Source organism: Blennius ocellaris (assembly GCF_963422515.1).
Source record: "Blennius ocellaris genome assembly, chromosome: 3".
NCBI lineage: Eukaryota > Metazoa > Chordata > Actinopteri > Blenniiformes > Blenniidae > Blennius > Blennius ocellaris.
Genome location: NC_137652.1, coordinates 6,447,774 through 6,475,557, shown reverse-complemented (window position 1 = coordinate 6,475,557; position 27,784 = coordinate 6,447,774). Strand labels below are relative to the sequence as shown.

The window sequence follows — 27,784 nt, the reverse complement described above, 5'->3', positions numbered from 1 at the left end:
ATTCATGCACTTTACCTGACTGGCTATCAAAGTAGATGCTGATATTCCTTCAAAAACAACAACAACAAAAAAAAACCATCTGTTACATAAAACTGCTCTGAACACTGCATAGTTAAATTTTCCTTACAAATTGACAACTTCCTGTGGAGGAAAACCAAGCGATGTGATGAAAAGCTCCGGGTCGGACGCCACAATGCTTTGTGTCTGTGCAGATGTCGAAGTGCAGCTCATTTCATCCAAACATTATTTTTGGTCACATAGCATCTTTAATACCACCATTATAATAATTAGGATATCAAAAGTATCGAGTATACATACATCATTTGCATTGCGGTACACAAATCTGAGCTGATTTATGTTTTTATATCTTTCATTCGTTGTTCTCAGGATCAACTTTTATTATCTTGACATTGTGCTGATACATTAAATCGTCCTGAAGAACTTGACACTACTTCAGGAAGGAGAACATTTAATTGGACATGTATTGTTAAGCAATATAAAAAGTTTTTTTGATATTTCCAAATGTAACTTGAATCCTATAGTCTACTACTTTCCAATACCAATAATCAAGGATCTTGATATAAGCCAAACTAGAGTCCATGTCACCAAAATCAAAGTACTTCGGGTAGGTGTCCTCACCTACTGTGGTCGTGATATTCTGTAGTGTTTCTTCTCTTTTTTGCAGTTAAGATCTTGTCGCTGTGGGAACAGTCTCTTGAAGCCATGCCTGTTAATAACAGTCCCAGTATATGGATTCTCAGGAGTCTGAAGATGTGTGTGTGTGTGTGTGTGTGTGTGTGTGTGTGTGTGTGTGTGTGTGTGTGTGTGTGTGTGTGTGTGTGTGTGTGTGTGTGTGTGTGTGTGTGTGTGTGTGCGTGTGTGTGTGTGTGTGCGTTTTGAGGAGAGTGAGGGACGAAGATGGCGTGAACCACCTCACTTCCTCGCTCCTCCACCGCCTCCATGGTCTCAGTCTGTGCTGCCTGTCAGACGCTGGTGATGGAGGCCAGGCAGTTCGATGACTTCTGGAGTTTCTCAGGCTGCGTGGTGGGGGGCTCGGGGATGGCACGAAAGCTGAATGGCAGTCCCATACTACTGGTGCCAATGTGGCCGGGGCTCAGCGCCGGGTTTTGCCGTCTATTGCTTTCCACTATGCTGGATGTGTTGGATGCAAGGCTTTCACGTGTCCTGCGCGACAAAGACAACACCATGTTAAGTTTTCAAATCAAAAATAAATAATAATATTAATAATGATAATTTTTTTTTTTTTTAAACGTCCATATTTCCAGTCAAACAGATTGTGCTTGAAAGAGGAATCATAATGAAATATAGTTGGACCTATTTTAGAGCAAGTTTGCTTTACAATTAACATTACATTTACATTAAATGTTATTCAGCCTAAAAACCACACAGACTTACTCTAAATATAGAAGACAAAAAAACACCTCTGGAAGTCATAACTTATAATGAACAGTACAATATATGTCACTGCGTTTGCTCGCCATAGATACTGCATTATGCACTTGAAATAAATATGTCGGAAAATCTCAGCAGCCAAACATGCAGCACTTGGAGCATAACTATTAAAGAAGCCTTCAAAGAAAATGTGACAGCATTATGAAAAATGTGGGATACAGAGTACAACAAACAACTCAGCAGTAAGTCAGGACAGGTCAAGCTATTTTACCCTGAAAAAAATAAAAACAACGACCTTGCAACAATTTTTGAACAAGACTGGTTTTGTGGAGAAACCCTTTAACTGTCAGTATGTGGCTGGCTCACAGCTGATTCAGAAATGTTAAACTAGTTTATGTTCTACCCAAGAAATAGAGATGGCTTTCTGCAACCATGACAAACTAAAGTTCAAAATATTGACCACATGACTACACGGTGGAACAGCGGTTTTCTCCCACAATCTACAGACATGCATGTGAAGTTAAGCGTGCCTGTTATCTCTGTGGTGGATCGTTGTAGACGGATGGATGGATGGATATTGACCAATTCACATCACTTCCTGACTTTCTACTTCTGACCACTATTTTATTTTTCCACACCCTAAACCTGTTGTTATCAACATCATATACCTATTTTTACATTCACTTTCAAAACACCATTATGGTGTTGAGAAAAAAAATAAGAAATGAATAACAAATGACAACATTTGAACCTAGTCAATGAGACCAAGAAAGAAGATGGTTGCTTTGGTCCAGGAGCAAACAGGTGTCTTAAAAATGTAGGTTTTAGTTCGAGACCTGTTATTAGAGTGATACTGAAGTAGTCAACATTTACTTTGTGACAATGATATTATGTGAGGAATAATCCTCCCTACTTTGTGTGTGGGCGTCAGTGGGTCACTCATGATGTTCTGGGAGCTTTAGCAACAATAGTAAATACATCCATAAGAAGGCAGGCTAACAGTCAAAACCTAAAATAATGGTAATAACAACATAATATAGCCTTCTCGTCCTAAAATATGCCAAAATCCTCCTGAATTTTGAGAGATCACATCTGGTTTTACAGCTCCTCACAGGCTCAAAGGTGTTTCATTCAGTATCAAAGCCACAATAAAAAAACATAACAGTCACTTCACTGGTGTGCTTACCTGGGGGAGTTGAATCCACTGTCCACTGTGACACTGCTGCTGTCCATGCTGTCCAAACGGGCAGAGTGGGCCGACTTCTGGCTGCTGCTGTTCTCCGTCTCCTTGGGGCTGAGTAAGGTCAGATTGGTCTCCAGTTTCCGCTGCAGATCGTGGTCCTTCTCCCGTTCGAGGAGCCACTGCATGGTTCCTTCACCACCACCACCACTGCCTCCACCGTTACCACCCCCTTCCCCATGGTCTTTGTTGTCCTCTGCCGTCGCCAACTCTTTGTGCGAGTCCTCCTCTGCCTCTTCCTCATCCTCATCATCCGATACATTATAATAGTCAAAGGAGGCAGAGGGGACTGTTGGCTCTAAGCAGCCCTGTAAAACTGCAGGTGACGCTGAGGAAGTGGCTGAATTGGAAGGCTGCTGGGGCTCAGGATTGTCTAGGGCCTCTGTTGATTTGGCATGTGAGGCTTTCCGCAATGTGCCGGACTTGGTGTAGCTGCTGTCCACGTAGCCAGTGGACAAGGCATTGTGTGGAGGTTTGAACAAAGTGTCCTTGCTGAAGATCTCTTTCCTCTTTATCACGATACCTCCTCCTCCCCCTCCAGGATCTACATTGTGTTGGTGTGGCGTCAAACGGGCATTTTGCGCCGGCTCTGGCGTCTGGCTTGGCGTCAGCCGCGCTGAGCCGTTCTGTCCCTTTGCTGCCGACAAGTCCTCTTTGTACTCCATCGTGTGAGGAGAGGTGAGGTGAGGCGTTTGGCGGTCAGCCGGAGAGCCCTTTCGGAGTCCCCCTGATGAGGTTAATGTGTCATATTCTGATTTTGCCTGAGGCGAAGGGGCAGTTAGGATTGTTTCATTTGACGTATTGCACTGGAAGTACTCATCTGTTGAGGGCTTAGGAGAAAGTCCCATTAGTTCATTGTACGTTGGCAAGCTGTCTCTGCTTTTGTTCCTCTCCATTGTACTCCGAATCCTTGACTCATCCAAACTTCCTTTCCCCAAATCAGGCACATTAAAATCAGAGTGGAACTTAGCAGCAGAGAACATGATCCTTGAGTAGTGCGAGGATTTCTGTGTGGCCCGCAGGGTGCCATCGTCGGTGTAGTAATGACTACGCTCCTCCAGACTGGGCTCAAAGTCTTCTGGTGCGCCCAGCGACGGGCCTTTTAGAGAGTTGTCCATGGACCGAGATCGTTCTTTAGCTTGATCTGACCTCTCATGACGCGATTTCCTGTCCTGATTGTGACTGTGACTTCTTTGCACCCTTGACTGGCATGTTCCCCGCGAGGGTTCGGGGAAGGGCATCTCTGTCCGTCTCTTGGCTAGTTCCCCAGACACGTCCCACTCGGGGGTAACAGGGCAGTACGATTCAGTGATGTTGGGGTTGCTGTGGACCAGGTATGTTGCGCCTCCACTTCGCCTGCGCTCCAACGTGTACATGGCCTCCCGAGGCGAGCGAACTAACGAGTGGCTAAAGAAGCGGTAATCTCTTTCCATGAACACAAGGTCCCAATTTGAGCCCTCGGACGGGTCTCCTCTGGAGGTCCTGGGTTTGCTGTGAGACCGGGACTTACCATGTGGGGCCCTTCGGTGGCCCCTGCCCCTCCTGCTGCGTGCGCTGTGCTGGGCCGAAGATCCAGCCTTGTTCTTCTGAGTCCGTTCTTCCTCAAGCCGCTTCATGACAGCTGTGTGCCTCGCAACATTCTCCACGGTTAGGTCAGGGTTGATTCTGCGAATTATTTCCATCTCTACCTCTCTGGGAATGGGTGTGGTTGGCACGTCCTCGTCACGAAGAGGCCACTCCTCTGGAGGGAACTGGGCTGAGAAGGTGGCCAGCTGCCTCATTTTGTCCTTCTTGAAACTCAGCCTGAACAGCCGGAGTCCAAACCTCTTGGATTGCTTCTCCCCAGTTCCGCTGCCACCACTTCCTTCTTTCTTTTTGGTCAGAGTGTCAGTTTTGTAAGGAAAAGAAGTGATGCTCTTGCTCTTATCGGCTGAATCTTGAGGAGGCGACTGTTGGACAGGAGGGGACGTAGCAACTGGAGGGTAGGGGTATGATGGCGGCTCACCTCGGTGCTCCTTGGCGGATGCGCTCGGTGGAGGATCCCCACCATTGTGATCCTTGGGTGGCTGACTCTGATAGGAATCTCCCCTGTGGTCCTTTGGTGACTTACTTAGGAGCGCCGCGTTGTGAAGTCTGGACGGATCGTCACGATAGGGAGTGTATGAGTCGCCATGTTTCTTGCGAGGAGGCCTCTCTCTCAGGCAGCCGGGTGCTGATGGTGTCACATTACCAGACTGAGGTGAAGTACAATGTTGAGGTTGCTGCTGCTGTTGTTGTTGTTGTTGTTGTTGTTGCTGCTGTTGTGACGGTTGGCGCTCTGTCAGCCGATCATCGAGATGATACCACTTGTTGTTGGTTCTGATGAGGGAGGGAGTGATAAAGTAGGTCTGGGGGGTGACAATGAAGTAGCCCTCTGGTGTCGGGTAGATCTTCCTCTCGCGCACCAACATGTTCAAAGTATGTCGCAAAACGTCTGAGCTGGGTGTAGGCACGCCTGCAAAAAGTACATAGTAGACAATTTTTCTTATTATTTCCTTTACAGTGAGTTACTGCCTTGTGACAACCTGGAAACCATGAGATAATCAACAAGAACACATCATAATTTCAGGACAGTTTTCTTTGGATAGAAAGTGGCCAAAACTCCTTATCATGCAAGTCTGAAATAGATACATTTATCTACACATACAATGAAACCATATAAAGAATGAAATATATCCCAATAAGCCAGCAATGAGGTATCACTTAACTTAAAAACAAGTTTATGCTTAAATCACATCACACCAAATCCCATTGCACACAAACTCTCCAATTTTGGTTGAGACATTTTGGAAGTACATTTTTCAGTTACCTTTTCAGGTATAAATTATTTCTACAGTGCTGATCAATTTAGTGTAAATGAAATGAAAAATGGATCGCATACTTGTTTGGCAAACCCCCACACATTATACTGTGTACGAATCAGGGCAGTAAACACAGATACCACAAAGAATAACAAATACAAATTCAAACCAAAGTTGGGTTTAAGATGAAAAAGAAGGATTTTTGGTTATTATAAGTAGACAATGATTTCTAATTCTCATTGTTTTAATTTTCCAATAACTAATAATTTCACTTAAATAGTAATCCTTTCTTTAATATAAAGGTTAAGCAATAAACAAAATGTATATCAACAACAACAAAAAAAATGTTTGCTATATGCATACATGCATGTCTTGCTTTCCAACATTTAACTGAAGTCATGCAATGCTGATTTAAATGTTCAAACCAGCTGCAGCCCCAGTTCACAATCTATCCATTACGATGTATCATTTTTATCTATTGAAAATATTATGATTTTTCATTTAACATGAACATCCAAAACAAAGTTAAAATGGTAAAAAGGGAAGCTTCTCGCAGTTATTTATAATTTGACGCTTTATGAGGGGAGATTTCACTTCAATTTCAGCCACTGTAACTTTATCAGCATATTATTGGTTTTCACCAAAGTAAAGCCACTTTTTGCTTTAACAAAGTTGAGTAGTTACAGTGAATAACACTATATATACCCTGTGTACTTTATCCATGTATCAGTGCAGCAAATTACTTTGTTCCTTGAAAAATACATTTAAATGTTTTATTTATGTAACTGCTGATAAGAAAAATCAAGCATTTGAACAATTTATCATCTTAATTTTGTCCTAAATTTGATGTCCATTGAAACGACCTTTTCATAGTTCCCCACATAATCCAGACTTAATCGGAATCTAGTGAATGCTATTGAAGCATTTTCAGGTTTTAAATGACTTAGAAATATTCAATGAGGATGCAAAAAAGATGTCAGTTGCTTTAAAGGCTTTTAAAAATACAAGCTTAACATAAAATGTGGTCCTTTTCAATAGAAAAACTCATAACCTTTGTCTAGGCCTTGTGTTGCCTTATATTACATCATCCTCATGGCAGTTTTTAACTCAGCAATGATGCAACCTATAAGTTCAACTCCTCTCCAGCACAGCGCCGTATAGAAGCTCAACGAGAAGGGCATCGTCCCTTTTAATAGAGCGGAGCAACTGGCTTTAATAGTAATTAGGATTTGTGTTATTAACCTTGGTATAAGTCTGAGAGTCAGAGAATTTTAGGATGAATTCATCAATATTCCAACAAGTAAAACATGACTGAGCTGCTGCGTGAATTCCAAAGGTTGATCCTCTTGTTTAGGGGAAGGAAATGTTTGGAGAGATAGTTCCAAAGCAATCCAATAACAACAAATAAAGGGCAGCTGACAATAATCACTGTCAAACAATGTCCCTCTAATCAAGTGTAAGGATTAATTACAAACCTCCACAATTCATGACTGGATGGGTGGATGATAATCACGGGACTGTGACTGAATCATTCTGTCTTTACAATATCCAAAAGAAAAACAAAACAAGCATGCAAGCCCATCACCATTTCCAGGAGCTCTGAAGGGCATGTTTAAACACTTAGATTATAATGAAAGCTCAACATCTAACATAAGTAAAGAAAGGCGGGCTCTTGATCGGATGTGTTGGAGAAAGTCCTGAGAAGTCACGATTCGTTTTTGTTATTCAATCGTGTATTCCACGTTCAATGTTTCTACAAAGTGTATGATTGTTTTTGTATGGTTGACTAATTAGAGAAAGGATGAGTCCCCTTTATAAGTTAAAATTATAGCAGAATAGACCACAAAAGGAGCTATAATTGTTATGTGTAATAAAACTAAGATACAGTTAAGTTACATAGATAATGTTACTTTATAGGAAATATTGAGTTTTACATTGCAGTTAATATTCGGCATGCAGCTGTATGTCCGAATCCCAGTTTCAAGCTTCGTAGTTTCGGCACGCATGTATACTTCGTCATGGAGCCAAAGGAGCGGTTCATGAAACATCACAGGAAACAAACGAGAGGGACCGACCTGGGAAGCTGGCAGTGAGGTGCTCCACCAGTGCCTCCTGGTTGACAGGCTTGTGGGCAGAGTTCATTGCAGAGATGGCCAAGCACAAGATCTCCCCCAGCGGGATGAACTGTGACTGGCTGATAGGTGACATACTGATTGGAGACACATCACCTGGAGGAGGAGGGGCAGGAGGACCAGGAGGGGGAGGCAAAAGCACAACTGTTAGATCATGAATGAACAGCAGGCGCAGCGTGTGAAGCTATGATGTAATGGTCAAACAGCAGCAGTGTGCACACGCTGCCTGGAACGACTCCACCCCTCCTCTCCGTGCCGCTTCCTTAGCCTCTCGCTCCTCCCGTTTCTCGTAGGTTAGCAAAGCGAGGCGGGCTGCTGCAGCGATCGTAAAAAGCCGAGCATGAGACCACCTGAATCTGTGCGTCGCGGGTGTTTGATCCCCCGTCACGTCACAACCAGAGAAGGGAGCCAACGCTCTGGCAGGTGCAAATCAACATTCCTGCCATTTCGTCGACCTGACCACAGTGAAGCCAAAACAGAGATCCTCTGCTGCCTTAAGCTGGCTTTGCTGTCAGCAGTAGTGAGTAGTGAGATCATCCTACAAGCAGACGGCCCGGCATCAAGCCCCTCTGAGAGCGAACATCTGTCCTGCTGAAAGGTTGTAAAGCAACACACTGAATCCACCGCTGCAACATCTGTGCAGTAGTGACCCTGTCCTCTGACCTAAATCTGCTGATCGAAAACGACACGACACAGGGACGACACCGTCAAACCTTTCCACAATTCATTTCTGTTTTGTCGCCGTGTCTCCTCACGTTTCAGAGTCCAGCCATCGATGGCTGCTGCCAAATGTTGCTGTCATTTGCTGCCCATGCTGCTTGTACCTGAGCTGAGATGTGTGCAGGGCCCGGCCTCCTCTGCACACTCAGCTGAATGGTCAGTTGAGCAAGACGATGACGTTATCTCTGCTTATTATTACGGCCCCCTAAGCTTTATGTGGCTATACAAGGCTTTTACTTCGCCGCTGGTAAACACGAGAAAAGCCAGATCTGCAAGTGAATCAGCACAGAAGAATATTGCAATGTTCTTGGCTTTTATAGTATCCTATGGCAGCAAGCTGAGTGACAGGACAGACAGAAATAAGCAAATATTTACACAGAAATGTACAGAGAGGAGCAGAATTTCTTGGTTTAAATAGATGGGTTTTTTTCTCCTATGAAACAGTACAATACTGTTACCCTATTATGAACAAACAAAAACATGAATTTGTTGCTATATTTGGTGCAAAGATGATGCAATCTTACAACCGCACAACTTTTCACCCTCCGAATACACTATAAAACGATGCGATTGAAGAATCTACAGTTTCATGCGATTTGACCATCAGATTAATCAGAATGTCAGTAAATACGAATGGTATTGTGAAATAAATCACAAGACAAGAAAACTTCACAAATTTGATTCGAAAAGGTTTGCTTTGATGAGTCTTGAGTCACGTCAGCAGTGCCTGAAATGGGGACCTCCCCCTAAAAAAAAACAAAAAACTATTACTCCTTCTTATCCCCCATATTTTCTTCCTTACAACCCAAAAATGGCGTCTCCTTTGAACTCTGAATGAAACAGAGTTTTGACTAACTCTGTGCGGCCGCGCGTAGACAGTGGGTGGTGCTTCTCGTGGTGGGAGTGTCATCAGACTCACCTGGCGCCCGATAACTTGGCGGGGACGGAGAGAAATGAGGAGGAGGAGGAGGAGGAAGATGCTGCTTCTGCACACGGATGTCTTTCTCGCTACGGGAGAGGTTGTGCTCCAGCGGGCGTTCGGCGAGCTCCGAGCTGGGCCAAGCCCGCCGCACATTGCCGCTGCGGTTCTTCTTCATCGTGACCCCTTTACCAGGTGGCCTTCACCCCCCCCGGGTGCTTTTGGGATAAGGTGGTGGGTTTTTTTTTAGGGGTGGGGGAGTGTGGGGGGGGGGGGGGGGGGGATAAGAGGGTTGTGAAATGAGGAGGGGGGGGTAAGGAAAGGGGGGAGGTGGGGAAGGGTGGGTGGGGAGGGGGTGTGCTGGGGGAGGTCGACCAACCTCAGGCTCAGTGCCTCCCCCGCATCAGTAAGAACGTCCCGCTAGAGCGATCACACACCAGACATGGCAGGAACCAGTGTGCTCCTTCACACACACACACACGTCTCATTTACATCCACGGTCAAGCTACAAACGACGGCGTTCGCACTGTGGGTGGTTGTCATCGGCTGCTGGGCTCTCCTGGGCTGATCTGGAGGGACGGCAGTGGCGGCAGAGGTGCAGGTGATTGCGCGAGGCATCACCCTTTCATCGACATCAGTCCGAGCCACCATTTGTAGCATCCCCATTTGCATGCGTAGGGAGGCACATTACGTAGCCACTCTGATGTGGGAGGAGGGAGCGGGAGAGGGGTGGGGGGGGCAGGGGTAGAGATGAGGGAAATGGGGCATTGGAAGCAAGGAGGAAGGCAAGGGAAGATTTCAGCGGAGGTTTTGGGGATCTGCTCTTTTCTTTCCAGGAGAAGGCAACAGGGGGATGACGGGAGGGGATGGATGGACGGTCAAATATTCAAAGCTTAGGAGGCCCAGTCTTCGACAATAGCTCAATTCACCACAGGAGTGCTCGGCCGTTCCTCGTAAAACAAAAGAGCCCACTTAAAAAAACAAAAAAACTGAAATAAAAGCTCCATTCACCCCAGCGGGCAGTGAAACCTCAATAGTATGCCAAGCACCGGGGACGCCACGTTCACCTCCATCTTTATCCGATCAAGCACAAGACCCCATCGTCCTTTCGACAACAGCACACCAGCAGAGGGTGGGGAGAAAAAAATGGAGAGCATAGAAATAAATAAATAAATTCAAGAATAGATATCCAGCGTTTCCCGCAATCCAACGGAAGGAGCTTGTGAGCCGATCGCCATAGCATCCATTCATTAACGAGGGGGGGGACGCAAACTCCAGTCAACGGCAAATCTCTTTCAACGCTAATGCTGCAGCTGCTCCCAGCACCTCCAGGAAGGGTGTGTGAGTATGTGTGTGAGTGTGAGTGTGTGTGTGTGTGTGTTTGTGTGCGTGTGTGTGAGAGAGAGAGAGAGGGCGAGAGAAAGAGAGAGAGAGAGAGAGAGAGAGTGAGTGAGTATGCGCGCATCCGCCTGCTGCGCGCGATTCTGCGTGAGCATGCATGCGTCTGTGTCTGGGTGATTGAGGCTGAGGGGAGGGGAGGATGCAAGAGAGAGGGAGTGAGAGAGAGTGAGAGAGAGAGAGAGAGAGGGAGAGGGAGAGGGAGAGGGAGAGTGAGAGGACATGCATAAGGCAGAGAGGAGAGCAAATATCAACAGCTCAAAAGACACAAAAAAAACCAAAAAGTAATCCAGTCCTCAGATGATGTCCAGGGCAAAGGCAGAAACCCGGAATCTAAATTCAGATCCTCACCCTCTCTGCGAAGCTTTCTCTCATCCTGAATGATGCAAGGCCCTTAAACCAACATCATTACTATTTTTTTTTTTTTTTAACATGTGTTTCACCTAACTGTACCACAAAAGCCACAGTCAGACCGTCACTTCAAGAGGAGGCTGATTTTGTGCCTCTCACATCAGTGCTTCCCACCGGTTGATTCAGTAACTTGAACCTGCAAAGAGCTGGAAAAACTTGAGGAAGAAAACTAAAAGCATCACTCGAATCATGTCCAGAGTGGCAGCTCCTGCTCAAAGCAAGACTTCTGCTGACTCACATGTGTGAATGGATGGTTGGAGGGGCAGAATAAGGAGCAAAGTGAGAGGGCAAGACGGGGAACGGGCGGAGGGAGGACGGTGTCACAACCAATCTGCTCCAGTTCACTGATACCAAAAAGAAAGGAGGAGAGGGGGGGGGAGCAGGAGGAGGGGGAGGAGGAGTGAGAGCGACACCACGCCAGCCATTTTATTTCTCAGTAGTGCTGCAACAGCCTTTGTTGCCATGACGACGCAAGCCGATGATCTCATAGCTGTTACCGTTGAGTGCTGTTCCCTTAAAGAGCCAGTTACTCAAAATAGACGGCAGACAAGACGCGGCGCAGAAGAGGACCGACTGCCTGTCCTGTGGATGGGAAATACTCCCGCATCCCTCAGCACGTGAAACTACACCCTCGAACGCACAAACACCAACTACTGGGTAATAAGTACAGAAGGAAAAACTGGAACAAATATAGATATAGATATACATGAACAGCTGAAAAGAGACTTGCAGGATAATCTCAGAAAAAAAAAACTTGTTTTAATAGTAAATGGTGTTTAGTTATAGAGAGCATTTTACTACTTCAACAGTCTCAACATGCTTCACAACATCAGTCACATGTGCCCATTCACAGCATCAGAGACACTCCATACATGGACAGGACGAGATGTTGAACCAGGACACTTCCGCCTGCGAGAATCCTTCATTTTGTTTGTGAAATGAAAGGACGTGGAAGTCAATCTGCATTTCCAAAAGGGAAAACAATTATTTGATTTAGTAAAAAAGTAAAACTCTTTCAAACTCTTTGAAAATGATGAAATATATTTGACTTCTTCATTGTACTGTATGAAATGTAATGGCTTTTATGGTCATGGTGTTACAATTAACAGGATAGTGTTGAAGTATATCTTGCAACAGCAAGGGTGAAACAAGGTATTTAAGATATCCTTCAAAAACTGAGATTGTACGTTTTTTTCGGACATCTCATCGGCAAAAATGTAATCATTTGGTAGTGGGAAACTGTGGCTATCATCACTGCTGTATCAGGTTGTACCAGGCTGATGGTAATGATAGCATGTTAGCATCCTCACAGTGATAAATGTCCACTTTTGGGTGATGGGTGCAATCTAACAAATTGCATTGTGCAAATGATGGATCCTTAATTATTGGCTAAGCACACGCATTGGTTGGAAAAAGAAAACAAAAAACTGCACAGCAGAATACATTAATGCGAACATCACAAAAATCCTCAGCGGGCTCTATTGTGCCGTTTGATCTAACGCAACTTCAACTGTGAAAATTGGAGAACATTTAGATTTTTGTTTCCCACCGTTGTGTTACATGTCATACAACCAGCTCACACACTGTGAATTACATTAAATTGGCCTAACCTTCTGCTCAGTGGTGTTTTGGTTAGAGCTCCCGCCTTAGAGCAAGATCGAGTCTCGGTTGGGCCTTTCTTTGTGGAGTTCCCATGTTCTTCCTGTATGTCTTTCAGGCTTTCTCTGCACCTTCCAGTTTCTTTTGACAGTCCAACAATAATGTCCTTGAGTTTAAACTGACTCTAAATAGTCTGTTGGATGTGAATCTGTGTGTGGTTGTCCATTGGGAGATAAAGATATATTTGGCATTTTGGGTGATGGGCACGATCTACAAGATCACGATCTTGCGCTGTGTAAATAAGTGCAATGCATGTATTGGCCGATTAAGCAAGTATTGGTTGATAACGCAGAGCTAAGGGTTAGGCAGTGCAATCGACGTTAGGTAGTGCGATCAACGAATCTTTGTGCAAAAATGCATTACTTGCACAGCACAAATGGTTGATCACACAAATCGTCCAAAAACGCTTTACAGATAAGAAAGCCCACATTTCTTCTGGTATGTTTTAAGAGTGAGGGTTAGGTAGGATAGCTAGAATTTTTACAGAAAAATATTTGAACGGATGGAGATTAGGAACACGGGTCAAATGTGGGGAAAATCCTGCAATAAAGATTTGCATGGATTGATTGTCATACTAGAGGAAGAAATCTGTTCACAAGTACACGTTGCTTAACGAGTAAAATCTGCAATAGAAGCTCTGTGGTGCAGATTTGGGACCAACGGTAAAATGTCTGTGAAGTCACAAGTGATGCAAGCCCTTGTATCAGCCGAGTGTGGCCTGTTTCTCACTCAACCAACTTCCTTGCAAGCATTTTTGCCGGCGGCCTGCCCTCCAGTGGCACATTGAGGACAATACAAGAAAACACTCCAGGCCAGACACGCCGAAGAGTTTTTGTCACAACAGATGACACTACACATCCTGACCTAGCATTAAGATGTATGTGGACACATCTCTCTGCTGCGTCAAACATTTCCCCCGATTCTCTGTGGAGACCCTCCTTTTCCTTCCAGGGGGGTCGGGGTGAGGGGTGGGGGGGGGTCGGCTGGAGCAGGCAGTGCAGGAGAGCGGAGTTTTCCTGAACAAACGCTGCACTTTTCCTTCCTTAACAGCACTCACTCCTCCCAGTCCATTGTTTACAGGCGGCCAACGGATACGGAGTCCCCTCCCCAGTTAATCAGATTGAATTGCCTGTTATTGTTTCCACACAGCCGAAAATCCACAACTTCTGTGTACTTGACTCTGGGCTTGACTCAGACATTTTGCGGGACAATCTGGCATCGCGAAATACTTTAGGACAAAAGTCTTCATCCGACAATGTAGAGAACAGCACTCCTGGCTTTTGTTACGTCCCGTCTGGTCTGCTGCGATTCAATATAAACATATCTAAGCCACCGTAATGCACATGAATTACAGCTTGTTAAAGCCTGAAGAGCCAAGAAACAAGAAATTACCCCCAATCTAGTGTGTCTACTACCTGATTGGTAGAAGACAGCTGGACTCTTTTCCCTCTTTACAAACACACCTCCTACAGACTGGCGAGCGCCCTCACTTTGAAATCGTGTTCTCAAAAATGTAACTGCACTTGATAAACACCAATGAATTTTGTAAGTTTGAAAAGCTTTTTTCCTGGTTTGGATCACAGGATCCTCGAGGAGATTTGCACATGTGAAAAACAAAAACACTTTGTAGAACCGCACATTGGTTTACTGGTCACCACTGTGGTGAGATTCAGTGCGAGAATGTCCCTGGTTGAAGTCTGGGTTGGGCTGTAGTTTGCATGTTCTCTCTCTCTCTCTGGTGATCTGGTCAGCTGTGATCAGCTCCGGTGCCCCGCAACCCACGAGTTGGACGAAGCAAAAGATAGACGAACACAGTGGAATAGAGAACAGACCGGCAAAACTGCAAAGTGCTTATATTTCAAAGTTTCTTTTTGTGTGCGCGTGTCTCAGGGAGAATGGGTCTGCCCATCAATTCTTGGCTTCGTTATTGTGTTTTTGGCTTATCAGAGATCACAGAAGTGATCTGCAAATTCTCTTAGAGGTCATTGATTTCAGGGGAACAAATGTTGAGAACCACTGGTGTCGATAGCCTTCTTTAGTTTTTGAGAAGTAATTTGTCCTATTTTATCATATTTTTAAGACATTTTGTAACTCATCATCATCGTCATCGTCATCATCAAAGCAGATATAAGATTCTACATGTTTCAATTTGAACTTAAGAACAGATAATGTGTGACGTGAGGACAGAAAAGGTGCCACTGTGAGTTCATGTCCTAAATAGTGATTAATATTTCTCACAATATAGAAAATCTGCATTAGTATCTCGACGGCCAAAAATCATCAACGTCAGTTTACGGCTGTTAGCTGAAGCATTGTGGAGTCTGGTGAGTTATTAGCTGTAAGACAAACATTCCAGAGCTTATCAGTGTTTGTTTCAGTCGTATCAATGAGACGCTGCCGCCCCCTCTAACCATCAGACACGGAAACAAGTCAGCGACACAACCAGCCCTCTGTCATGAGGCCCTGTACAGAATCTGTGCAGAAATCATATACCCCCCCAAAAAAAAAACAATTTCCTAATTTTAAGATTTTAAATAAGCCACAACAATGCTTGGTGTTCTTTAGCATGTTACCAAAGTACACACTGAGACATGGAACAACTTTAGCATTATCGAAGAATCTTATTTATTCTCTTTTTTTCCCCAACTCTGTTCTTGAGAGAAATGTTTTGCTTTTCAGTGGCGAAAAACTTTCCAGTAGATAGCGAGTGATTGTTATTTGCTGCTGAGTGGACAGTGTGAAGAGAATACCTGAATAGTAATGAGGGGCCCAGAATCACCGACCCATTAGGAAAAAAAAAAAAAAAAAAGAATAGAAGAAATGTGGTCTGCAGAGCCAGGTGATGGCTTTCTGTGCATGAATCCTCAGCTGATGGTCGGTTTGTTAAAATATTCATATCAATGCCTTCTTGTCTGCTTGTTTCCCGAGAAAGTCGATGTTCCATAGACGTTAATCAGTTTGTTTGGTAATTGGAGGTGACCCGCCCCTTCCATTGCAGGAAGAGCCTGAACCCCTGCTGTGATCCCCTTTAACTCTTAACTTAAATAAAGAAAAGTGCACATAGTAGGCACCTTTAGACCGAGCTGCACGCAATAAACACCCCAAAAGGACAAGTGGAGAAAAGCCTTAAAGACGTAGTTTCAAAGCTTCCATAAATCTTCCCCGTCCCTCCCAACCCGTAACCGTTTTCTATTTTCCTTGGCTGCAGTGTGACGGATTCACTGAAGAAACAGGTGATTCAAACAGAGGAGTCTCTATTGTGAAACACACATAAATAGAGACGATCTCTGACATGCTGCATGCCTCTCTCTCCCATATTCTCACACGCACCCACGGCATATTCTGGCCTCCCCCTCAATAAATCTGCATTCTGGACTTCTCAAGTGTATTCTGGCTCCACAACGAGTGAAATTACAAAGACCACACACACTCGCTTGCAGTCACATGCACACAGGGAGGGCAGTGGGATGATGGGTTGCCGTGGTTAAACTTGCTGACAAACCTGTCTGAGCACACGCACGAGTTCTGGCTTCGTCAGGAGAAGAGGAGGATACGTGTGGGAACTTTGAGTCGGAGTAGAGCCGGGCCTCAGCACTGAGTCAGCCCGCATGACACGAAGCCTGGACTCCCCTAACAAAAACAAATCAAAACTGGAGAATGAGGACTATGTGAAACACTCAACATGAGTTTTTAGGACGACAGGCATGCTTTAATAGCAAGCTTCAGTCTGGAGAGCTCTTCTTAATGTGAGCAAATATTACTTTCTTTCAGTGGGTATCCATAATATTGCATTACTACTATTGTCTGGATTCTACCATCTGCTATTCTTCGCCTATATTACATTCGGGTCATCAGTCCTGTTGTGTGCAGAAATGTAAACAAAATGTCCTTGTTGAACTGATGCACGCACTCTCTTAACGTCTTTTGTGTCACTTCCACCCGTCGTTTTCCACTTGTTGATCGTGAGTCGACAAGGCGGGGAAACTGTCAAATAATTGCACACAAAACCAGCTGATGTACGCCATCAGTTATCCCTTTATGTTTTGTTCTTACTGAGTACTGCAAATAAATGAGTGAATGTATATGAGATGAAGCAATTGATCTGTCAAACTGCCGGTGAGCCGATACTCCCTCCCTCTCCACTGCCGACGAGGATCAGGTGAAACACGTTAACTGGCCAGGTATAAGAGGCGTGCAGGAATTCAATGGAAGAGCTCACCTCACGGCGAAACCTTGTTCCTCTCCTTGATTGTGGCACGACTGTGGTGTACAAACCTGGATGGACGGCTGATAAAGCACCTCGCAACACTGTCGTGTTTGCTCCAATGTGGCCATGTTTAAATATCTCCTGACAATTGTTGGGTACATTCAAGAATGCCTGGGAGATTTGACTTTGATATGGACATTAGTAAGTAAGTGAACTTTATTTATATAGCGCTTTTCACAGACGATGGTCACAAAGTGCTTCCCAAAAGTAGACGTATCTAAAAGATCATAAGATCAGGTACAAGGTTTTTAAAAAGCTTAAAATGCATAGGATGTAACTCAGCACAGGGTCAGTTGGTCTAAAATGCTTCACAGTATGCATAAAAAGCATGTGGTCAAATAGGGAAGTATAAAAAGCTTGGCGTGCAGCGGGTCAGCTCAGTCTAAAATGCTTGCTGAAACAGAAAACGTTTTCAGGTGCTTTTTAAAAGCGTGGACTGAGGCCAGGGAGCGCAGGTCTAAAGGAAGCGCGTTCCAGAGTTGGGGGGGGGGGGGGGGGGGGGGGTGACCGTCAGCAGGAACTGCCCAGTCCACCTCAGCCCTCCTGGTCAACAGCCCCGCAGCAGAGTTCTGGACATACTGAAGGCGAGCCAACTCTTTGTGGTTAAGGCAGGTGAACAGGCAGTCGTCTCGCCGCGAGGACACAAACCCACGAATGGTCATTTCAAGCTCCCCCTTCGAACACCATGGGTTTGAGCTCTGCAATGTTGTGCAGCTGAAAGAAGCAGCTTTTAACCAGCTGTTGGGATTAATGCTCAGGATTAGGATTAATGCATTTCGCTTGAAAAGTCAAACGTCAACATCTTGCTAATAATTAATCTGAGTAATTTTCTCTAAATATGGTTAATTTGAAAATCAACTAAAATATATATTTTTCAAGTGTTAAAACAAACTGTTTAAAAGCATGTGATGGATTTCAGTGCTGTATTTTGATTAAACTACCTTGGTTTAAAAAAAATAAAAATGAAATGAAATAAAACTATTTATTTCCAGTAATTGAAGTAATTCATTCTCTTTCTTGGAGGGTCCCCCCCCCCTGCTGTTTAAATAAAGAAAATGAATTGGAAGGTCTGGTTCTTGGCGCGATGTCCAGTTCAAAAACATGTAAAGCAAAAGCTCTTTTCACGTCAAGAGCAGCACAACAATTACAGGGACTTGACAGCAATGTTGCCATTAATAAACCCAGACCAGGTCTGAAATCTGACTGCAGATTGTTTGAATGTAAGGGCTGCAACAATTTTAAACTTTAATATAGTCATTTGAAGCCATTTCAATTAATAACTGGTTCATAAGCGCTATCTCTGGGTACCACAGAGACATACTTGTGAGGTCAATGTTCCTCTTTAAGTTTGACTTGTAGAAGATGCACTTAGCTTTGTTATCTATGTACTTTTTTACCTTCAATAAATTGCTGGGGAATTATTTAGATTTTTTTCTTCTTCAATCATCTACTCAATATTTTTGATCTTGAGGTATTTTATATTCTTCTCTAGAATAGTTTAAGTACTAGAAGTAGCACAGTGGCAAGTGTTTTTAAACATCTTTATGGTGATAAACGCAGTCCAACTTTCACTTATGACCCAATGTAAGATAATTTAACGATTAAAAAAATATCTGACGTGCATTATTCCATTCCATTTCTTCCAAATGAAGGTCGGGTGGCTGGAAAGGCAGAGTAAATCCTGGATCTATAACCACCTCCGTTGCAGGACATCATCACACAATCTCACACACTCAAGTGCACACACGTAGTCTATTTCACCGAATAGACTGTGGGAGGCAAAACAATCACACCTGCTGCACATGGAGAATGTGCAAACGCCACATCCTGCAGAAACACCCCTAATTCAATTCAGACTCAAGCTGAAGTGAGTGGAACTCTACAACGCAGTCATAATGACCCGTGGAGCGACAATTCATATAAATAATAATAAAAAAAAATAAAATCTCAGGCATTATTCATTTGCAAAAGATCTGCCCAAGGTAAGTTTTCTACCCGTTCTGCTCTTAAAGGGGTTTAACTGTGTGCTCCCTGAGGAGGATTCACCCTCTGCCCAGCCTGCAGAGTGTCTTTGTGGCTGCTGTCCCACACTTGTCAGGCCACATTAACCCACCTATGCACTTGATGCGGAAGCCCCGCGGAGGCTGGAGGGTCCGCCGCGTCCAGCCGTTCCGCAGCACCTGGAGGTGCGCCTCCTCCCCCTGGAGGAGCAGCACGTGCTCGTCGAGCCAGCCGAGGAAGAACACCTCGGACAGCGCGTGCGTCAGCGCCTCGTTCCAGAAGTGCTGCATGTTGACGGCTTTGAAACTGGCGAAGACCTCGAACCCGATGCGGCGCCGTAACTTCACCGTTGAGGAGGAGGAGGAGGAGGAGGAGGATGGTGACGGTGGTGATGAAGATGGAGGCGAGGGGTCTCCTGCTTTATCCTCCCCGGATTGATGCAACAGCACCAGAGCCAGGGAGTGCGGGGCGATGGGAAGACATTTATCCATCCAGACTTCGGCCAAAGTTTATCCACGTGAAAATTAAGTTGTTTTTTTTTTTTAACTGCGTGTGTCACTGCTTTGTTGAGGAAAAACAAAAAAGTTCCAGCAGATCTTGGAGAATAAATTAACAGCCTGGTCGTGACAAAGGTGATCCATGAAAAAGCATGTAACTCATCATGCTGATAGCGTCCTCTGCAGCCACTGGTCCTCCTCTGTCTGTCCTCTCCACTTCCACAGATCAACTGACAGTCAGTAAACAGCAGCGAACAGGAGAGAGCTGTGCTGCGTTCAGGAGCGCCTCGGAAACCACTCCACTGAGGGGCCAAAGTCTGCCCTTTGTGTGTTTCATTATTTATGCTGATTTAATAATCAGTTATTAAATAAAACAACTATATCAAAATATTACTGTAAATCCAAACATTATTGTATTCAAACAAAACCACAACCACTCGCCTATATCACAGGAATTAAAGGTGTTTTTGCAAGTGTAAATTAAAAACCGTTTCCCACTTGTTCTATTTCTATAGCAGACATACTCACATTTTAATAAAAAAGTTTTAATATCGAATGTAATGAAATAAGATTGTGGCATGAGCTCTTGTTACAGTAAACTTACATGTATTCTGTTTAACTCCCCTACACACCGTTTTTTCTTTACCATATTAATGCTATTTTATGTATTTCTGTATGTTTTAAGCTTTTGTGAAGTGACCTTGTGTGTTGTCAAGTGCATATTATTATAAGCCTCAAGTAGCATTATTCAGTTGTAATTATTCTCTAAGGATACTAATAGGGGTGAATTCTCGAACAGTGAATATAGACGGTACAGAATGTACAGCATGTGCTGAATGTGAGTTTATAGTTTCACCACAGATGACAGCCCTGCTTTACTTACATTATTAAGTAAATTTGTACATAGCTTTAATCAACATACACTGTATTCAAGCAGAGGGGAACCAAGGATCATATTTTTTGACAGAAAATCAAGGCATTTAAGATGTTTGAATACAGCACATGAGATTCTGTATGACCGGATTATCATCAGAATCTCAAACAACTACTGAAGTGCACTGAGATTTCAGGAGTAAATCATTTATTGTATTCAGAGTAGCAAAGTATATTTCAATTAGAAATGCCCCAATCATCTATAGTGGCCATAGTAGATACTCCCGAGTCCTTTATATTATTTGACTAGCCCAGCAGAAAAGTGCAAGAAAGTATGATGGTGCAAAAGGGACGGGTTGCTGCAGTTCAAACAGGCTGCAGATATGCAAGAGTGAGGAACCACAAGGTTCATGGTCGACTCACACAATTTCAATGTTCACATAGTAATGCTGGGAGAAACTGAGAATCTAATTCAAAGAGGGATCATTGAACAACTAAAAAAAACAAAACAAAACAGGCCAACCAGGTCAGTGCAGGACTGCAGAGTGCTCCATGGGGAGCAACAGATACAATCAGCCCCAGGAAGTACACACTCAGGTAAGGGATGACAAAACAAACCTTTCTGATCGGATGGCCGGCAGACTGTATTGTTTTTTTCCCCCCCAGTCAGCTGACAAGAATGTTTCATGATGTTACAGGAAAATGCAGAAGCACAAGCTTCCACTCCCACTGTCAGAGGACAATCGAAAACAGGACTACGAGACGTAGTTTTTCATTCAAACTGCACCAATAGATTTTTACATTTTTGAAGACTTTTTAACATTAAACGATCCTTTTTTACTTTTTGTACTCTGATGCTGTGCTGGCAAAGTGAAGGAATCTGAGGCTCAGCTTTATTTGGCCCTGAGCCTCGGGATCTTGTGGCCCAGTTCTTCTCACCACCAGGCATGCGAAATCTGGAATTACACCCTTTGTTTACACCCGGGACAGTGTGCATAAGTAGATGCTTTACTGTGTTTGTTGAGCTTAGTTTGTTCATAATTATGTTCTAAACTATGAGCCACAAAAACAAAACTAGTTTCGCAACACAAAATGAAAAGTGATCTTTATTTTTTTGCATCACATCAATCCCAGTGGAGCCGCTTACAAAACAGTGACATCACAAAAGCCAGACAGTCCTATTTATCACAAAATGCTCAATAATATGGCTTAAAAACAAGATTGTCGAACAAATCTGCAAGGAAAGATGTTTATGAAAAGCACAAGTGACAAATACAGCTTTTACTGTAAACAACACAAATTGTGCTTTGTTTTTCCTGTCAACTTCCTCCATGCAGATTATATGCATACATATATAAAGTCCGACTTTGAGGCTCAGAGACGATCATTGAATTGGGTCTACAAGAGAAATTTCCCTTATTCAGGTTAAAGAAAACCCTTACAATAATGCCCGATTTGTTTTATCTGTTGCTCAGGGGGAAAAAAAGAAGCCATTACTCCTTTCGATGAGTGTTGAAAGACCACAACCTAAAGTTATTTATTTCCCCTCACTGAACTCATCTGAATCTGTTCCGATGTCATTTTCTCCCAAGAAAAAAGGCACATCATCTAGAATTAAGCCAAAAGTTTAGACTTTTAGCTCTTGATTTGGATAACACACTTAAAGCACCCAGATAGTAAAAATTCACTCGATACAAAAAAAGCTGGTGTCACAAGTTTCACTTTTTTTTTTAAACTACATTAGTAGCACAGATCCAGCCATTACTTATCCAATACTAAATGTTTATATGAATAACTCAGACTTCACTCATGCATGTCATGAAGCCCATGATACAATGGCACTTCTCTCACAGAAAGCCATCTTGATATAAAGAAAGGACGACATAAAAAAAAAAAAAAAAAAAAGAAATCTGATCACAACAACAAAAAACTAAACCAAAAAGCAGGTTTACAGGATTCTCCTGAATGTGCTACATGAAATTCTCCCAAAACTGAGTTCAGGTGTATTACACAAAGTGTCATACAAGTCAAGAAAAAAAAATAAAGACACGATCCCGTAATAACACATAAACACCTTGCTCAGATAGGGAAGGTACATTAAACCACTGGCGTATAAAACACAGCGTGTTGCTGCTGAGGGGTAGTGAGCCCGTCTAGGGTTTCATGATGATACGACAGAAAGTGCATTCCCATCACACTGGCTCCGAGAGCATTTCCCTGAAATGTAAGTTGTGTAAACAGTAAAGAGGCGTCTACCTGGTAACAGCTGTGAAATTGGAAGTACAATGTCCTATTACTGGAATTACCTGCAGATTGAAAAATAACCTTTTTTTTAAAAAAAAAAAAAAAGAAAGTTAAATGTGTTTATATATAAAGAAGCAAACCTTGCTATGATTTAAAAAAAAAAATAATGCTATTGTACCAGAAATACACAGAAAGAACCATATAATGCAAATATTATGAAATGTGTTCTCATAACAAAGCTTTTAAGAGCTATTCACTGTAAACTAAAATAAATTCACCTTAAGGAGAAAAGTACATCTCTTTGGTCAGCATTGACACAATGCAGGGGATTTGCTTCTTGGCATGAAAGCCTGGCAAATTGGAGACGGACTCAAACTCTACTGCCACCTTGTGGTTCACTCGAGTCATGACGTGCAGGAGTTCCAGCTCTTTCCCATACTTGTTGATCATCTCACACAGAGATTGGATGAACCAGGACCCCGTCATAGTATTTCTCCAGGAGTAGTAGCCTGGACGCAGAGCACAACCAATTGAACGCCAACGCAACGTTTAAGAAGAAAACCGTGCGCGAGGAGACGCGCGTTTCTAGAAGTACCTGGAGCTGTGGAGAAGGCGTACAGGAAGTCGGCCTCCACGGGGATCCTGGTGGGGCCGTCGTCTCCGCTGTCCGTTTCGATGCCGCCATCCAGGTCAGTGCCCCTGCAGGCCTAGTTCATGAAGTTCGTCTGCAGGTTAGACGGTTCGGCAGAGCCCACAGTGGACCACTTCAAGACAAGCTGGTCACAATACCTGGATGAAGAAGAGTTTGGGCTTTCCTGCCAGCGATTTGCAGCGATCGCCGCGAAAAAGCGAGGTCAGGTACTTGAGCTCGATGGAGCCATCGGTACCGAAGAACACGCCCTCGTCTCCGTGACTCAGCAGAACGCAGATGAACGAGGCCGCGGAGCTGTGATCGTCCTTTGATGCTTAATAAACACCCAAACAAAAGTATCAGATGAGCACTGACCATAAAGCAGAGCAGGAATATGAAGCTTTCTTGTAGTTTGTCAGAGTTTTACGTCACACTTACCAGCAACTAAAACCTGCTTCATTTGTTCCACTGTCTGGTCGTTGTAAACTTTCACTTTATAACCAAACTTCGCAAACACCTTCATGACGTTGGCTGCATCCACATCTGTACCATTTCGCTGATTCATGCCTTCAGAAAGAAAAACAACAATATTACAATAAAAAAAGTTTTTTTAAATGTACATAAGCATCTTTTGCTTTTCAAATCACAGCAAAGCATTGAAGTCAAGTTTACAAGAGGCACCAAATATGCAGTGCGTGAGAGGCATATTTCATTTGTTGCTCATGTACTCAGAAGAAAAAAACCCCGACATGTCCAACTGGCACAAACCACATTTGTACTGCGGTCGTTATTTCACACCGCATGTTTTCTGAATTATTAGCATTCCACGACCTTATGAATACTCCGCTCATCCTGAAACGGAGTGTAAATAATGAAATACTGAAGGTGGAATTCCATCTGTTGGTTTACCGTCAGGACACATTAGTAATGAGCTTTAGTTCTGGTGCAGGTAACCAACACCTGTCTCACAATGACGAGCCTCGTTCTGCACCGGCGTCAGATTTAAGTAGTATTTGTCACGAGAACATAAACAAGCAACAGAGCAAGTGTTTAAGATGGTTAAGAAACATGTTTTTATCACAGCATCTAAAGAAAATGTCATACAAATTTAACTGTTCAATGTTTTTTTCATTTATTCTAATTCGGCGTCTTTATTTAATTAAATCATGACAATAACAGCCCCTCTTGATTGGATGACTTATAAGCTCCAATTATGGAAAGGCTTGAAATTTCAGTTCGTGTGCAATAAAATTAAAACAATGATTCACTGCTTCAATGAAATTAAAACCTGATAAAACCTGAGAAATGCATAAAAGTGGTTTGCTTCTTTGCCATTTTAATTGTGGAAATGTTAATTTGTTAATCTTGTAAAAATGCTGTGCAGGTTACTGGTTATTGTCTGTATGTGCACCACAAACTAACTTGACTTGAGATTTAAGCCAACAACTATTATCAAAGCAAAGAGTATAAAATACAAGTATTACTGGTTTTAGACAAACATACAACTGCCTTGTCAATCCACTATCAAAATCAGAGAACGACAGATTGGTGGCCACTTTGCTGAAGTGACAGAACTTCACACATGTATGATAAAGAAGGAAATACAGGCTTGACAGCTGTGGATGTTTACCCTCCTCGCCATGTACCTCGTTCTCTGATCATAAAGCTACATGTTGACTGAGCAGTCATCTGCGCTCTCTTTCAGTCCTGCTGGACGGGTTTTAACAACATATGTCAGACAGTAAAATAAGAAAACCACACAGTGAATTCAGCAGAAGCTGCTCTTCAGCTTCCCCACACTCACATTGTGCAGAAAAGGCAGGGCGGGACTAAAGCCAGTTCAAGGTCGAAGAAAAGTTGCCTGATGCTGTGAACCACAACAACCAGAACGTTCAGGCTTTAATATCGTATGGCACGAGTCTACATAGCGCACACTGCAAGCTCCAAGAGGAACTTATCAAGTATCGGACATACAGTCAACTGGTGCCTGATCTGCATGATGACGTAATAGCAGACCAGTTCTAAGACCGTTAAGTCATCTAACACAGCAGCTTCTGAAGAGTTTCTCTCAACATCTGATTACTCACGGAAATAGCTTAAGAATCAATTTCATAGTGAACATATTAACTCATGAAGGTGCAAAATGTGAGGATGTCGAAGGTCAGAAGCACAAAAATGATGGAGATGTTCAAAACAACAACACAGGTTTGCTCCAGCGCTGGCCAACACATTACTCCTAATAAAAGTTTCACCAGTGAACATTTGAGCCCATTAACCTTGGCCGACTAACAACTGCAGACGCTTAGTACAAGTTATTGAAAAGTACTCTTAATACCACATTCACCATCCATCATCTGACACATATTCCATCAACCAACTTCCTTTACTTTTCAGTAAATCCAGATTTTTACCAACTTGTGATCAGCCACCAGCAACTTGATTACCAACAACACAAACGACACCCTTGTTAGTCTATTCTCTCCATAATCGAGTTAACCTAGTCCTGCCTAACAAACCTCACATGGCTTGATCCATTACTTTCCAAAGAAAGTGCTTTCAAAATCTACAATTTAATTTGTGTGACATTTAAACATGTTTAACGCGGACAGCATTCAAGCTCTTTGCCAAATTTAATTGAATTCAATTGGACTCACTTTATCGGATCAAAGTAACACGAAACTTTACATCTAAACTACTTGTACTTTGTTATTTAACACCTTTTAATTTTACACGCTATTTAGACCGCAGGGATTGGGGCTTTCCCCCCTCCAACTACAATCATAAAGTACACTTCCAAAAAGACTGAAAAGAAGCAGAGCAAATATTTAACATGCCGACATCTCTTTCAGTCAAACCAGTAACGACAGGATGTGATCATCGTAGTGTTTGGTTCTGAACGTGGTTGGTCACTGAATGAAGGTTCACCTGTCCTCCTGTCAAAGTTCTTGTTGTTGATGATGATGCACTGGCCGATGCTGGGGAAGTCCAGGCTGTATCTGAAGCTGTGGGACTGGGACTTGGCGTCCACGTCCATGGGGGCAGAGGCAGACAAAGACCCCGTGGACCTGAAGCACAACAACACAAAAGACACGTATATATATATATGAAGAAGCTAAAGCCAGGGAGATTAAAATAAGTAATTGTGGTGCAAGTTGAGGAGGAAGTGGTTTAAAAGGCCAGCTGTCGTGCATTTACATTCCCGTGACTGTGTTAAAACTAACCAGAGGACATTCAACAGCTCTAATATTGCATCTGGTTCCTTGATGTGATAAGAACATTCGTTTTTTTGCTTTGTTTTTTTTAAGCCATCGTTCTCTGCAAACCAGAACAGGAAGCGCCACAATGGGGCGCGAGCGCTAGATAACGGAGCTAACGGCTACGTCCACTCACTGCTGCGCCCCGTCCTTCCTCGCGTCCACGCAATCCTTCTCAGCCCCGGATCCGTTTTCAGACATCTTCACAAAGCCAGCGGATTAAAACAATAAGCCGGCGGTGGAATTACACGCCCTGTGGGCTTGAAGAGTGCTCCCTCTTTGTGGATGGTAAGGACGTGGAGACGTCGGGTGAGGCGCTAGCAGCCGGCTCGTAAACAAAGGTGCTGATGTCACGCGTGGAGAGGCGCTTGTTTTTATAAGCGGGGCGTCCCGTGTGGGAGGGGACTCCAAGAGAACGGACTCATCTGATCAGGTTTCCTGCAAAGATCCTCAAAAAAAACCCCCAAAAACATAAAATAGACAAAACTGAAGAATAAAAACTGATGTCCCCGGGGGCTTTAATTAATTAGCGAAAACGATTAAATAAATTCATCCTACCTTATTCAAACAGTGCAGATTACATGATGCTGTAAGAATAATAAAATAGTAACCCCCACACACAGAGAAGCTCAATTCCAGAAGTAAGTACTTTAATGAATGAATGAATCATGCGACGTTACCTTTTATCCTTAATCCATTCATTTGTTTTCTACACCACTTTATCAAACCAACTTTTGGGTGATGGCAGCATACAGGTACTTATACCACTTATAGCACTCATACCAGCAATTCGAAGATTTAGGCAACCTGAACCATGTTTGTGAACTGTGGGCAAAAAGTAGAATGCTTAAGAGTAAACTCCTCCTAAACCCAGACTCGAACCAGGGATTTTTCTGACAAGAGACCGCAAATCACTAAAACAGTGTAGCTGTCGTTTAAATTAAACTTATATTATAGTTCATCATCTACCACAACCAGAAAGATAAAGAAATGTCAAACTTGTGTCGGCATTCCAGATTAGTCTACAAATATGAAGGTTTACCGTGTGATGAGCGAAACTGTCAGAACAGCTTAAATAACTCTGCTCACTTACAAGCTTGACTGGTTTGCCTGACGGTCTATCGACCCAAGACATGTCTGTGTGGGAAGCAGCGATGGAAAATATTTACAGACAAAAAGAAATAGCAGAGTCAACAGCCTGAGTCAAATATTATGCAATACCGTTGCATTTAAAACGTACTTTGTATTGATTTTAATTACGGATGTACTTTTCTTTATTTACAGT

At 43.3% G+C, this 27,784-nt stretch overlaps 2 protein-coding genes across 2 annotated transcripts; both read right to left on the bottom strand.

Moving 5' to 3' along the window:
* Positions 1-258: 258 nt before the first annotated feature.
* stox2a (storkhead box 2a) lies at positions 259-19,491 on the bottom strand (the record flags this gene model as incomplete). The annotated part of the gene is made up of 4 exons (XM_080515382.1): positions 259-1,185; positions 2,600-5,147; positions 7,569-7,721; positions 19,113-19,491. 4 exons carry the CDS (start codon positions 19,489-19,491, stop codon positions 984-986), a joined length of 3,282 nt encoding a protein of 1,093 aa, XP_080371508.1. The 3' UTR covers positions 259-983.
* A 1,972-nt stretch (positions 19,492-21,463) lies between these two features.
* On the bottom strand, positions 21,464-26,813 carry casp3a (caspase 3, apoptosis-related cysteine peptidase a). Its single transcript, XM_080520227.1, has 6 exons — positions 26,636-26,813; positions 26,171-26,310; positions 23,684-23,812; positions 23,404-23,579; positions 23,210-23,321; positions 21,464-23,123 (listed from the first exon to the last, which is right to left on the bottom strand). Exons 1-6 carry the CDS (start codon positions 26,698-26,700, stop codon positions 22,894-22,896), a joined length of 852 nt encoding a protein of 283 aa, XP_080376353.1. The 5' UTR covers positions 26,701-26,813; the 3' UTR covers positions 21,464-22,893.
* Between the last annotated feature and the right edge of the window lie 971 nt (positions 26,814-27,784).

Excerpts from the sequence above, each read along its gene's own strand:
- casp3a (XM_080520227.1), bottom strand. The coding sequence starts at position 26,700 with ATGTCTGAAAACGGATCCGGGGCTGAGAAGGATTGCGTGGACGCGAGG. Across the intron at positions 23,322-23,403 it reads CCAAACTCTTCTTCATCCAG|GCCTGCAGGGGCACTGACCT; the intron begins GTATTGTGACCA and ends TTCATGAACTAG. Across the intron at positions 23,124-23,209 it reads CGCCTTCTCCACAGCTCCAG|GCTACTACTCCTGGAGAAAT; the intron begins GTACTTCTAGAA and ends CTCTGCGTCCAG.